Source organism: Acipenser ruthenus, chromosome 14 (assembly GCF_902713425.1).
Source record: "Acipenser ruthenus chromosome 14, fAciRut3.2 maternal haplotype, whole genome shotgun sequence".
In the NCBI taxonomy this organism is placed as follows: domain Eukaryota; kingdom Metazoa; phylum Chordata; class Actinopteri; order Acipenseriformes; family Acipenseridae; genus Acipenser; species Acipenser ruthenus.
Window position 1 is genome coordinate 9,713,504 of NC_081202.1, and position 13,818 is coordinate 9,727,321.

Genomic DNA, 13,818 nt, shown 5'->3' on the forward strand with positions numbered 1-13,818 from the left:
GTAGCTCAGCTTCGTGAACTGGAAAGCCTTGTTTTTGGTTTTTAAATTGCAGGAAGTGTTAAGAAAGAACATTTTAAAACACTATCCAGTAAGTGTCAAAAGAAAACACTTAAATAATAAAAACTCTCATAAACCAAGTGGTTTGAAAGAGGTTTTAAGTACTTTCTGGCCTACAATACTGCTGAACTATTCAATTTGCGACTGTCACTAACAAGAAAGCAGCAGTATTTCTTTTCTTTTAAATTGAATGCACTGTTGGCAAAATGCTTGTTAAGAGTGCCAGACATGTCCCAATGCACTGGTTTGCAGATCAGTATATTAGTGTGAACACAATGTCTGCATTTTATACTTTAATACAGTAGGTTTGTAATGGGAGCTCCAAGATGAATTTAGATTCTGTGGTCGTTTCTGGACCACCTCTGCTACTTTAGTGAAAGATAAATGAATAATGAATGGATTGTTCATGTAACAAGAATACTTTGCTTCAAGCCCAATTAGCCCTCTATTGCCTCCCAAGTTAAACCAAGGGACAGATGGGTTGTGTCATGTTGTGTATTGGGGATGCTGTCCCTCGTCCCAAACCCAAGTTTTAAAACTTCATATTGCACAGTAAATGCATCAGAATAAAACTACAGGTTACCTGAACTCTGCTTGTCTTCCTCCACGACACTGCTCTTTCTGCCATCGATCCTGTTCTTCCTAAAAGTATCAAGTATTAAAATATGCATCACAATAAGGCTGTATATTCTTACCCCCTTCCATTTAAACATTATAATCAAAACATTATCATTCAACTATCAAACATATATTTCAACATCTGAAACGATTACTTCTAGAGGTATTGGGTGATTAATGCACAATATCACGGTTACATTAAAAGATGTCAGAATTAGGATTATTAATATAGTTTTCTGTGCTATAGCCAGATTACAAGAGTAATGTGTAACTTAACTAGCTAAAAACAAACAACAAAATGAAGCTCAATTTCATTTTATAAAACTGTACAGGATACAAGGAAAAGATTTGTTTTTTTTTTTATTTGGTTGGACTGACAAACTTGTACTTGATAATTTGTATATATTTTTTTTAAAAAGCAAAGAACTAAAAGACCAACACAAGAAAAAAAGTGTGTGTGGGGGGGGGGGGGGGTCAGTAATAATGCTGCCAATGCTAACAAGAATTAAAAGAACAGAATTTAAAATCATGTTTAGCACTTCTTTAAACCCATGCTTAAACTGCAACATTAACATTCCAGCACAGAAGAGGCATATTTGAAGCATGTCTGACACCTAGTGGACTCTGAAGGTATAATTGTGAAAAGTTAATAACTGTTATTTAGATATAAAACAGCTAAATCTACATTATTTTCAAGAAAACTGATATTTTTTTTTAAACCTAGTCTGCGATTCTACAGTGAAATATAATTTCAACACTGTGGTACTTTCCTGCAATGCTGCAATATCATGATATCCAAATATTAGGCAAGACCTCTTTGGTAATCATACTGTAAAATGGTTCAAATTATCTTGATTAAGCAGCAGCATTTCTTCTGCTCAACTAACTGGCAATTAATACAGGAAATACAAATGGTAATGTATCTGAGGAAGCCTTGACTTCCTCCTTGCAGTTTCCTGTGCTGATAATCAAGCATTGCATAGCTCAATGAGCTGGAAAATACAGTAACCAGAATCCACAGATCACTGATATTTCATACTTGTTCTTAATGGCATTTGACCCATGTGTTTTTTTGGTTGTATCTGGTTCATAATTAAGATTTGGGTAAGACAGATCTTTATAAGATGGTTCCATGCTAGTGTTGTCTACCTGGTCTAAAATACCTTATTTAATGCAAATTCTAGTTATTTTCACTGGACAGACTGTCAAAGAACATAGAAATGTTTTTTTGTATGTTTGTTTGTTTGTTTTTGAATTTTTCTTAACACATTTGTTACTAAAAAAAAAAAAAAAAAGCTGGTGCCCCACAGTTAAAATAAATATCTGGGCATTCAAAAAAGGAAAGGTATATTTTCTGAGAAAGGTGAAGCCACATAAAGCTAAGAAAGAATGTATTAAAGCTTTATATATGATTTTCTGCATTTTTGCACATTTTTCACTTTGTATTTGGTCAGATTTTTTTGTGGGTTGTAGCAGTATATAGAGGGAGACTGAGAGAAAAAAATGACACCAAAGTTTGGTGCTTCTTTCATTTGTTTGGTGTGCAAGGTAATCAAACATGCAATCTTCAGGTGTGAAAAAGTTATTGCCCCCCCCCCCCCCTAGTTAACTCAACCCAATTAAAGGGATAATTAGGGTCAGCTGTTTGAGTGCTTTGGTTAACAACCAGGGCCAGCCCTGCCAAATATAACTGACTAACTTTGGCCCTTACCATCAGAGTGAAGTTGTCAGCACACAGGTTCTAGAGGCACATCATGCCACGAACAAAATAAATTCCTGAAGACCTCCGGAAAAAAGTTGTTGATGCCCATCAGTCTGGAAAGGGTTACAAAGCCATTTCTAAGGCTCTGGGGCTCCACAGTCAGAGCCATATTGTCCAAATGGAGAAAGTTTGGGACAGTAGTGAATCTTCCCAGGAGTGGCCGTCCTGCCAAAATCTCTCCAAGAGCAAGGCGTAAAATCGTCCAGGAAGTCACAAAGAACCCTAGAACATCATCCAGGGATCTGCAGGCCTCTCTCGCCTCGGCTAAGGTTAGCGTTCATGACTCCACCATCAGAAAGACACTGGACAAAAATGGGATTCATGGCAGAGTAGAAAGGAGGAAACCATTGCTCACTAAGAAGAACATGAATGCTTGTCTCAAGTTTGCCAAAAAGCACCTGGTTGATGCTCAAGAGTTCTGGAACAATGTTCTATGGACAGATGAATCAAAAGTGGAACTTTTTGGCCGACATGGGCCCCGTTATGTCTGGCGAAAACCAAACACTGCATTACACAGTAAGAACCTCATACCAACGGTCAAGCATGGTGGTGGTTGTGTCATGGTTTGGGGATGCTTTGCTGCATTAGGACCTGGACGCCTTGCCATCATTGAAGGAACCATGAATTCTGCTCTGTATCAGAGAATTCTACAGGATAATGTCAGGCCATCCGTCTGTGAGCTGAAGCTGAAGCGCAGCTGGGTCATGCAGCAAGACAATGATCCGAAACACACAAGCCAGTCTACATTAAAGAAATTTAAAGTTTTGGAATGGCCTAGTCCAGACCTAAACCCCACTGAGATGTTGTGGCAGGACCTGAAACGAGCAGTTCATGCTCAAAAACCGACAAATGTCACTGAGTTGAAGCAGTTCTGCATGGAGGAATGGACCAAAATTCCTCCACGGCGCTGTGAGAGACTAATCAGTAACTACAGGAAGCAAATGGTTGCAGTTATTGCTGCTAAAGGAGGCGTAACCAGTTATTGAGTCTAAGGGGGCGATTACTTTTTCACACGGGGGCATTGGATGTTGCTTAACTTTCTTTAATAAATAAATGAAATATGTATCAAATTTGTGTGTTATTTGTCCACTCAGGGTCCCTTCTATCAAATATTAGGTTTTGGTTGAAGATCTGATAACATTCGATATCAAAAATATGGAAAAATGCAGAAAATCAGACAGGGGGCAAATACTTTTTCACAGCACTGTAACTGATCTTTAAAACATCAAGGTCCACATGTTACAATCAAACCCAGATGTAAATGTTTGTATTTATTTAATACATGTTGTGCTTGTATACAAGCCATTACAATACAAAATACAAGTACCCTTCGTACGAACATTTCTATCAATTTCAGAAGCAGGGTCTCTGACATACACTATCATTTAGCTTGAAGTTTCAGCTAACCTTTTCGTCGTTGATATTGTTTAATAATTGTAGTCCTAGGTATTTGGTACTATTAATAAATGAAACACATACCCATCTCTGTGGGGGGCAATTCCTCTGATCACTTCCATAGTTATCACCAGGAAAGTTTCTGGAATTCCCCTCATACATGAATTCTCTGTAATTTTCTTCTGGTCTATCAAACATAGGATTCCGTGGGACGACGTTTACTATCCGTTGATAGGACCCCTTCAAAAACAAGTAAAAATAATACAAGTTATTGAAAAATAGGCTCCCTTCCTTTTTTTTAAAAAAAAAACAAAGACTCAATGTCCTGTTTGGTTATCAATCTTCCCCTCTTTGGCAGAAAGGTATTCCAGTTTTAAAAAATAAACATCTGTGTTGCTTTACTAACATTTCCATTGATTGACTCACTGAGGAAATTCTCATCACCAACCCACTGTGCAGAAAAAGTTAAACTTATACATAAGTAGGTCACCATGGCCTAGATATAAATGCCCTCAAGAACTTGTGATAAGCACTGACCAAAGCACGCCATCACATTGAAAATAAACTTAACTGGGGTATCAGTTACACTTGAATTAAATTTAGTTTACTCGTTCAGCAGAAAGCTACTTTTCAAAAAGACAGCCCTAATATAAAACATATACATCAGATTCAGTGTCTTATATGAAAATAATTAATACATTGGGGCATACCCAAGACTGGCACTGTTTAAATAGACAGCTACATTAACAATCAGGCACTGGCAGTGGACTCGTTTGTCTGCAGTTAGAATGCTTTATTTTCTTGGGTTTCAAAACGAAGTTATAAGCTTACTGATTATAATAAATAAATAAATAAATAAATAAATAAATAAATAAATAAATAACTGTTTCAAAACACGTGGAAAAGCAAAAGCGGCGTCAGTGGAGACTGTCATTTACTTTAGATCCGTTACAGACCGCAGGGTTTTTCCAGAATTAATCACATTTTCTCCTCACTACCCATCTACCTCCTCTTCATCAAAATGTGTTCTATAAATTAAATTACAAAATGAAAGTGTGACAAAGACAGTGGGGGCAGACAGATAGCCTTCCTACTCCCCAGATTATGACCCACTCAATTTGTAGTAAAGAAAGTTTCATCAAACTGAACAATACAGTATATGCAAAACTAGTGGTTAGGGCTCTGGACTCTTGACCGGAGGGAGGGTCGTGGGTTCAATCCCAGGTGGGGGACACTGCTGCTGTACCCTTGAGCAAGGTACTTTACCTAGACTGCGCCAGTAAAAACCCAACTGTATAAATGGGTAATTGTATGTAAAAAATAATGTAATTGTATGTAAAAATAATGTGATATCTTGTAACAATTGTAAGTCACCCTGGATAAGGGCATCTGCTAAGAAATAAATAATAATAATAATTATGACCCCTGGTTGGTTCTGGGAAGGGAATATATATATATATACACTGAGCATCAAAATAAACTTATCACTTATATTTGAGCATCAGAAGAAACTTATCACTTATATTTGGATAGAATTCACTAGATGTGATCAAAAAATGACAAATTCTGTTTTAGAGCAGGTGCAGTGACTTTTTATTGTGCAGATTAACAATTGACATCACGAAGATGCTGCAAAATGATCTGTCAGTCTTGGGCAGGTGTTGTGACACTTGGTCTCCCAGTTCGTGGCCTGTCATTGACAGAGTGTGTCTAGTTATACCGTCTCGCCAGGTTTGAAATTGCTGGCCAAGATGGCGAGCCACAGTACACTGCCCTAGTTCAGCCTCCAACATGCCGATTGCATGAAGGTGCTGCTTTCTTGACAGGTGTGGCATATTGTTTTTTTCTGTGATTTTCTTTATTGCTTGCAATTCAACAGCTGAAATCACTCCATATCCAGTGTCCAATCAACTGTCTCACTAATTAGGTGATTAAGTGCATATGCTTCAGTCATAGTCACTCAAGAGAGTATTATGGTCAAGGATGAATGATCGAGTGATTAAAAAGAAAACAAACATTTAGTCAATGTCCATCATTTATATACTTTATTTAGGAGAGATAGAGAGACCATTTCCGTCTAGTGTAAAAAGTTTCGGTAGGAATGCAGTTTGCTAAAAACCTCTTCTCGGATATGTTTTTTGCCAACTAAACAATGGCTTGTTACTGCTTTGTATTAAGTCTTTCATTGCATTCGCTCACAACTGCAGCATAGATAACTCCCTCAGGGTCTTGCTTTACATGATCACCAGCTGGAACGCATATCGTTGACCTTCGATTTTGCTCATCTTACAGATTCAGATCCATTAACCTTAGGAATAACATGAATGACTGAATAACATAAGCCACCACAATAAGGGCCCTAATGAAGAGAGCATCATTATCTCCCTCCTCTGCTGTGAAACTGATAGCTCTGCTGCTGGAAAGGCAAGCTTAATTGGCAGTTCTGCATATTTTACTGGATCTGCAGCAGAACGTGTTTGGATAAACAAGGGCTCCTGGGAACAGCATTAATGACGGTCAGTTCCCAAACGATCACAGATGCAGCAAGTTTAAGAAACTAACAATGCATTACAATACAGTTGTATTCAGTAGCCTTTCATGTCAAACACAGCAGCCTAAAAACACACACCATCATAGTAAGAAGCACATCATTTTAGCCAATTGACATGATTAAAAAGGGAAAGTCTTTAGTTTGCTTTTAAAGCTGTACAAATTTGACATCCCAGGAGCCACAGAGCAGAGAAAAGGCTGTCATACATGAATATTTTAATTTGTGATGCAGAACTGCTGACAAACTTCATGGTCAGACATTGAATATGGTAAAACTTTGTGCAGTATGAAATCTTTAATCATGTTTGATCATATATTTCCCTTTCAAATTCTAGAACACCTTTTTTATATAAAGGAAAGGAGACAGTAAAAGGTGTATCTAATTAAAACAAAAAATCTTATAAACACAGAAAGGATACCAGAGGCTATTGCTTATGTTATGTTCACTTAGCCCCATTCATGATGCAGTTCTCTGCATGTACTCCAGAACAGTCCATTCCAAAAAATAAAAAAAATAGGTGTGCTGCCTCGCATTTCGAGAATCTCAGCGCTGCCTCAATTTTCACTGAAATCTCTCAGCCGGCACTAAAAGTTAACTTCCTAGCCCAATCTCTGCTTGACTTTGAGAAGTTTGCAAAGATTTACCTGACAATCATATATTTGCAGGTGTACTTGTAGTTTCCTGCCTGCATCTTTGCATATATTTGTGAATAGTGTACTTCAGACTGCAGAAATAACAAAAATAGTTTTGGAAACAAACCATATTTCCTCTCCCCCCCTCTAGGTCATGTAACACAATTGATTTCTTCACCTCCTACACACAAGGAATATTAGAATCCAATGTACACATAATTCCTTGTGATCATTTAACTTTAAAAATAACTTTAGCTGTATAACAACAGCAATTGGAACTCCTGTCTGCTTGAAATCCATCAGATTCTGGAACACAATCCCAATTACCAGTGTTAAAAAAGCATTTGTCAAAATGTTGGCAAGTATTCATGTATTTGACGCTCACCTCTCTTGCTTGTGGGAAGCGCTGTTGGTTTCTCTCATTGAAATACTGGGGATCGTTCCACGTTTCACGCTGGTCTCTTCTGTAAGCCACTACGAATACAAGTTAAACATAATATGAAATCAATCATGTTTAGTGAAGCAATACAAACCAAGTGTCAGTTTAGAAACACGTCACTGTTTAAAGGTTTGAGCAGAGGTTATTAACAGTCCTATAGAAAAAATGAAGTAGTTTCCAGCTTCAAACATTATTTAAGCTTGAAGAGATTGAGGATTTACTTATAAAACACTAACATTAGACACAAGGAGGGTTCAATTGACAGCAGCAATTTATTGAATAAGAGTATTGGCAAAAAAATCAATCTTAAAGTCAGAAGTAAATCTTAAACATGTATTTTATATCAAAAGATAATTAGTCACAAAGTTTCAATCTTACTGATCTAAACATACCAATAGCAAGCTTACTTGAAAGTTCTTCATGTAAATGAGGTGATTCTAACACAAGTTACTTATCAAGTTTGTTAAAGTTTGTTCCACAAGTTAGAACTTTCATAACGTTTCATGTGAAGAATGTAACACAGATTATACACAATAGTCCCAGGCAACACAGACTCGTTCGCCGTTCGGCTGCGGAACGAGGATCGTTGGATTGTACTGTGAAATCCTCTTTGCGATGATTCTTCAATCCCCAACAGGATCAACATAGTCTTTATGCAAAGTTCTGTTTCATTCTTCAATCTTATTCAAAGAAAGGTTGCTATATTAATACTAGTTTTTGTGGTTGAAAACGTGATAACATCAGACTTATGGCTTGTCACTTTTTGTCTTACTTATGACTTATGTACATGCAGAGACAACTTTCCAAACGGAGCGATATGCTTAAAGATTAATATAAGCAGGTTTTTAGTTGTGCTTTCAATATCCTACAATAGATGTCCTCTAAAGCCAACAAGAGTTTAGAATCTTGAAACATCAATTTCAAGCAGCCTAAGCGATCCAGACCAAAAAATAACCTAAACACCACATTTTAAAAACATCTTCATACACAAAACAACTTCTTCAGTTTAGATGACAGGCCTTGTTACCACACTCAGTTATCAAGCAAGTAGTGACCACTGGGTCACCATTACTTTCTACTCTTTACTCAATGATATTCAATGCCTTTGAGTATTGTAGAAGTTGAAACAGAACTTGTGGAAGTTGACTGTTGGCATGCAATGCAATGTCCTCCTCTTGTTGATTCTTGAACCATCAATGGGGTTAAACTCAGTCTCTTGTGTTCCTTCAAAGGCTTTTCAAATTATGATGACTAACAATATTGAAATTGATTTTGTGAGAAAGGCTCATCCGAACAGTCCTCAGTAACTCACAACAGTACAGGTTTATTACCAGTGCACAGTGAGCACTCTCTCTCTGATTAACACACAGCTGTTTGTCTCACAGGCTGTACCCGCCTCTCACCAAGTATTGGAGTCTGTGACAGAGCTTTGCTTATGGACAATTTACAGTAAGTCAAAGAGTGTTGCTGTGGCTTTCCGTAGGTAGAGAGCATTGAGCTCTCTTTGGGTACAACTGAGGCCTACACAGTCCTTACGTACAAAGGAGATTTTCAAATAAGCTGTTGACTAAAGAGTTCCTTGACATGAGACATTTTCATGTCAAGTGACACTCTATAAATCTTTACCCAATGTCTCAACAGTGACCTTTCTAACCGAATATGGTAGTTTACGTGGTACTTGCGTTACCCTGGTTTGACCTTCTCCTGCCCTGCATTTCATGTAAAGGGGCACTTTGTGTGGAGATTCATCCATTCCGAGAGCTTGTTTTATTGTGCATTTTAGAACGTCCTTTCGGTTGCCTGGAATTTCTCTCAACACTTTGTCAGCAGGAATCTATCATAACTCTTTGAATTTCCCAGGATATCCTTACATGTGATTAAACATTAACACCTTCACCTCCGGTGCAAGGCCTATTATTGCTGCTGAAAAAGGGTTAAAGACTGTTGTCTAAATGTATTACCTTAGCTTAAAAGAACGAATTGCAATTTGTAAGCAAGACCAAAATAGTCCAGAGACTAGACATTTCTTAGAGTAAGGAATCCATATCCCCACTTTCAGATACTTTTTGTAAAAGTTTAAAACCAAGAGTTTTAACTGAAGATTTTGTGTTTGTTTGTGTGTAATAATCCTTAATCATGTAACAATTGACTGAATCTCTGTAATTAACAGTTTATCTTTATCAACAAATGGATTGCTAATTTGGGAATGGATACAAGTTAGCTATAGTCGTTTGCTTTGTACGGACGAAGGCAATGCAAAGCCAAAACGCGTGTTTTTTTTTTTTTGTTTTTTTTTTAAACATTTAATATTTTTTTGTAAACAATAAAAGTTTTTTTTTTTGTTTTTTTTTTTAAGTGCGAGTTGCAAGGTTTCCTTTAACTTATACCAATATTGTTTTAACCCGATGCACCACAGTTGCCTTTTGTGATGTAGCACCAGTTCTTATCTGTTTTGTTGCAGCAGCGGACAAGGTACAGCAGATTCAACCTTCAGTATTTTCAGCCTGTGGGTAATTGCTTTCCAGTTACAACAGAAACTTATTTACTGAAATATTATCCAGTCCAGCCTACTTCAGCCCACACAGGAAAAACAAGTTTGGTTGAGGCTTCACTATAGAAAACACTGCAGGCTATACAGCTCACCTATTTTCCTTTACCGATTTTATATTACCATTTCCGAGGTCTCATATTTTCCTATATAAAATTGCATATATTATGGTAAAGGTGCGTTTGACTTTTTTGTTGGATTTTTTTTAAGCTACTTGGTGACCTAAATATACTGATTAACTATACTGCATTCCTTCCATTCTACTTCAAAAGGTCACACGACAGAAGACATTGGTGTCATTTTAGTCACGCAGATGCAGTTCTGTGCAGCTGACTGTTTCTCTCAGTCAGGACCACAGCTTTTAAAAGCAGCTGCAAGATCTGAGCTGCTGCTACAAACTAAAGAGATGATCCAGGGATCAAGATTTACCTTCTGATCTTAGTAAAAAAGTAACCTGCAACCCAAACACCGCCACCTTGACAGTGGAGAAGAACGACAGTCTTGTTCGCTATTTCTTATAATAATCAATAACTTGGTGGTTCAAAGTACCTACTGGTGAAAAATAAACAATAAAATAAAAACAGATTGTACCACTATAAGGGGTGTAGCAAGCTAGTCGTTCTCCTCCCTGCTGCAGGTGACGTCAAGCAGACTGTACCCGAAGACAGCTGGGGCAGCTTGCCCAGGGGAACAAAAACGATCACTGAACACATGCGAGTTATTGGAAAAGCTGCGATTGGTTACTTGGTAACAGAATGTAATGAATAGCTGCTTTTCCAATGACACAAGTATTTCTAGATTCCTTAATTTGACCATTCAGCAGGAGTGCTGCATTGAAATATCTGCAAGGAATAATCAGGGAATTTCTTTCATTTGAGACCTACAAAATGATGGTAATATACATTAGATAAGGTTACTGGTATTTTTTTTGTTTGCTTTATGACTTTCAAAACTTCTACATTTAAATTGTGATCCAAATCAAACGGACACTGTTTTTTGCCTATTCTATCCCTGCATTGAAGAGGATTCCAAGCCAGCTACCAAATATCCAATTTGATTTCATAAAGCATGGCATCATCAGCATTCAATTGGTGTGAAATAACCTGTGATGTCAGGATCATGAAAAGGAATATATTCCTGTACCTTCCAGCTATGCTACACCCAGTTGACCTATTTTCCAGATTTCCAGCATGTTCCTTTTGCATATTGCATATCACTTCCCTCCACTTTGTTCCTACTGTACATATAAGCTCGATTTAAAATCTCTTAATATAATCTTAGTTTCATTACATTAATATGTATTCTGTATAGCCATTAATATGTATTCTGTATAGCATACTTCATCTGTCAACCACGTAACCTTTTTTGTTGTAATGGTTTAAAACCAACAAATAATTTAATCCTGGGGACCAACTGTTAATCACAGCTCCAGAGAACTCTTTTTTGTTTTTCAGCATGTCTACAAAGCATTATTATGGAAGAAAAACTCAAAGAAACAGTTCTGTAACAAAATGATTCAACAATATTACACATGTCGCAGTGGAATTTAATGACAGGACTGCAGACGTATGTTTACATAAAGCAGGCTCCTTTTCAGTACTGTAACAGTATTGTATTTACACTACTGAAGTCCTAGGGGGTTACACCTGCGACTGTAATTACTCTCTCCTGTGTCATAAGGGAGTCACCGCAATCTGTTAGAATATACAATGGTAAAGTGGATGACAAAATAGCCAAATCTATCTTTTTCCCCCCAAACCAACGGCTGCATTTTGACACATTTTATTTTGTAGTTTCTGCTTTTCAACTTTCCATTTCTTCCATCTGTCAACAGGATTTTCATATTATTAAGTAGACCTCCATTTCAAAATGTGCATCTCAGCATTAAATTATGTCTTTTGAGTTTCACACTGTCTAGGATTTATGCACATTTTAGTTATGTGTGTAATGAAAAAATACCTGAGATTTTGTTTTGTTTCATTAAACCACAAAACTGTTCTTCAGAAAGCACTATGAAGGAGAACTGTCTCTGTTTTGAGCTTGGTTTGACAGATAAAACTGCTTCATTTTTACCAGATGACCTGAATCGACATACATTATTAAATCAGCTTCTCAGTGAGAATTAGGTGGGCTAGGACAACCTTATCAAAGGGTCCCAGAGCTGGTAATGTAACAGATTTTACAGAATGTTTTGTAAGAACACATAATAAATGTGATGGTTGTTTCACTATCTGTTTCAAAGAGCCTGCTAATTAAGACGAAGCACTAGGAAGGGAACTGGAAAACCACTAAAAAGATGCCCGTGTACAGAATGGTTCTGGGTTTCATCTAAAGAGTTTATGTAATTCTAGTGTTGTAACACTTGAGCATTTAGTAAATTGTCCCCAGAGCTACTCTATATGACTGATAAAGTAAGCTCCAAATATATTTTACTTAAAGATATTCTACACAAATTGATGTAGAATATCATATAAAAATAATAATAAACGCTGTCCAAGTCTGTTTTTCATTTGAATATACTGTAACATTTAACTTATTCATAATGTCTCAAAGTTTACACATGTTTATTATGTCTCAGTATTTCTGGAGACAGCTGCGCATCTTATTAATTGTTCCTCAGATTTCACTCCTCCTCCCATTTCACTGTATACTGTGGTACTGTCAGCGCTTTCAAGGACACAAATACCTATATTACACACAGTTTTAGTGCTACAGGCACTATATGTTACATTGCAAAATTCTTGTATTGCATTTCATTAAAGCCATGCATTACATTACACAACTCATTTTGTAAATATTTGTAACAGACAGTCTGCAATAGATAAAATACTGCCACTGTGCATGTCAGTACATTTGAGGTGCATTTTAAAATTGTGATTAGGTACAGCAAGTGCAGTTTTCCAAAGCACAAGTATTTTAACTAGAAATGGACATTTTATTTTTTGTGAAAACAAATACAAAGTATCCCATGTTGCAATAATATAAGTGGAATGGCAATAGGAGTCTTCTTTCCATCACTGCAATAATTCAATGTGTTTCTGTCTATCATATGGAAAAAGGCACATAACCATACTATGGCAGATCCATTACTTTACAGATCAACATGAAGGATAATGTTAGTTAAAGTTTGTCTGGAGGGTTTCAATACATTGAAAATATGATCTCTTACACAACCATGTCTCCCATACTGTCCCAATACTTGCTGAAGGGTAGTTTATGTAAGCTTAAGAAATGCTATTAAGGATCAGCCCAGCTGAAAACATCAGATGTGATCAATCTCAGTGGATTAAAACCATTCCTGTGAGTGCCGTGTGCAAGTAATTCAACATCCGGGTGGGTTTCAATATTTCTTAAAAACTGGCTCAACAATATTAATGCATGCATCCTAACCACTTGAGTCAATAAATGAACTGAAGTGAACAAGTTAAATGAAAATCATAAGTAGCAGTACACGAAACTTAAATTCCACTTACTTTTAAAGATATCTAGAAACAACGGTCTTCAATAAAACTCTTTTCCATGAAAAATGTGTCTGCTGTAAAAGAAAACAAAAATGAGAACAAATACAGCTTATTAATATTCTGAAAAAAGTTATAAAACTGAGAAACCTACATAAACAACGTATACCTGTATTTAAAACCGATCTCTCAATTGGCTAAAATTAACCTTGAAAATCATGGAATAGCATAACAGATGAAAACATCGATTTTATTACTTATGGGGCATCGTACAGTAAAATAATAAAACAAAAAACACACACACACACAATAGAATGCTGCTTGAAAGCAAAGTTTGGCAATATAATGTTTAGAGGAG

The 13,818-nt window shown here is 36.7% G+C and overlaps 1 protein-coding gene across 1 annotated transcript in view; it reads right to left on the bottom strand.

Moving 5' to 3' along the window:
* The window catches only part of LOC117419601 (periphilin-1-like), a 61,645-nt gene that overhangs the window by 45,545 nt on the left and 2,282 nt on the right, over window positions 1-13,818 (bottom strand). Inside the window, exons 2-5 of the mRNA XM_034032499.3 lie at window positions 13,476-13,537; window positions 7,401-7,489; window positions 3,917-4,072; window positions 641-699 (exon numbers count right to left, since the gene is read on the bottom strand). Of these exons, the coding sequence (XP_033888390.2) occupies window positions 641-699; window positions 3,917-4,072; window positions 7,401-7,489; window position 13,476 (305 nt within the window). The 5' untranslated portion in view covers window positions 13,477-13,537. The remainder of the gene's footprint in view (window positions 1-640; window positions 700-3,916; window positions 4,073-7,400; window positions 7,490-13,475; window positions 13,538-13,818) is intronic.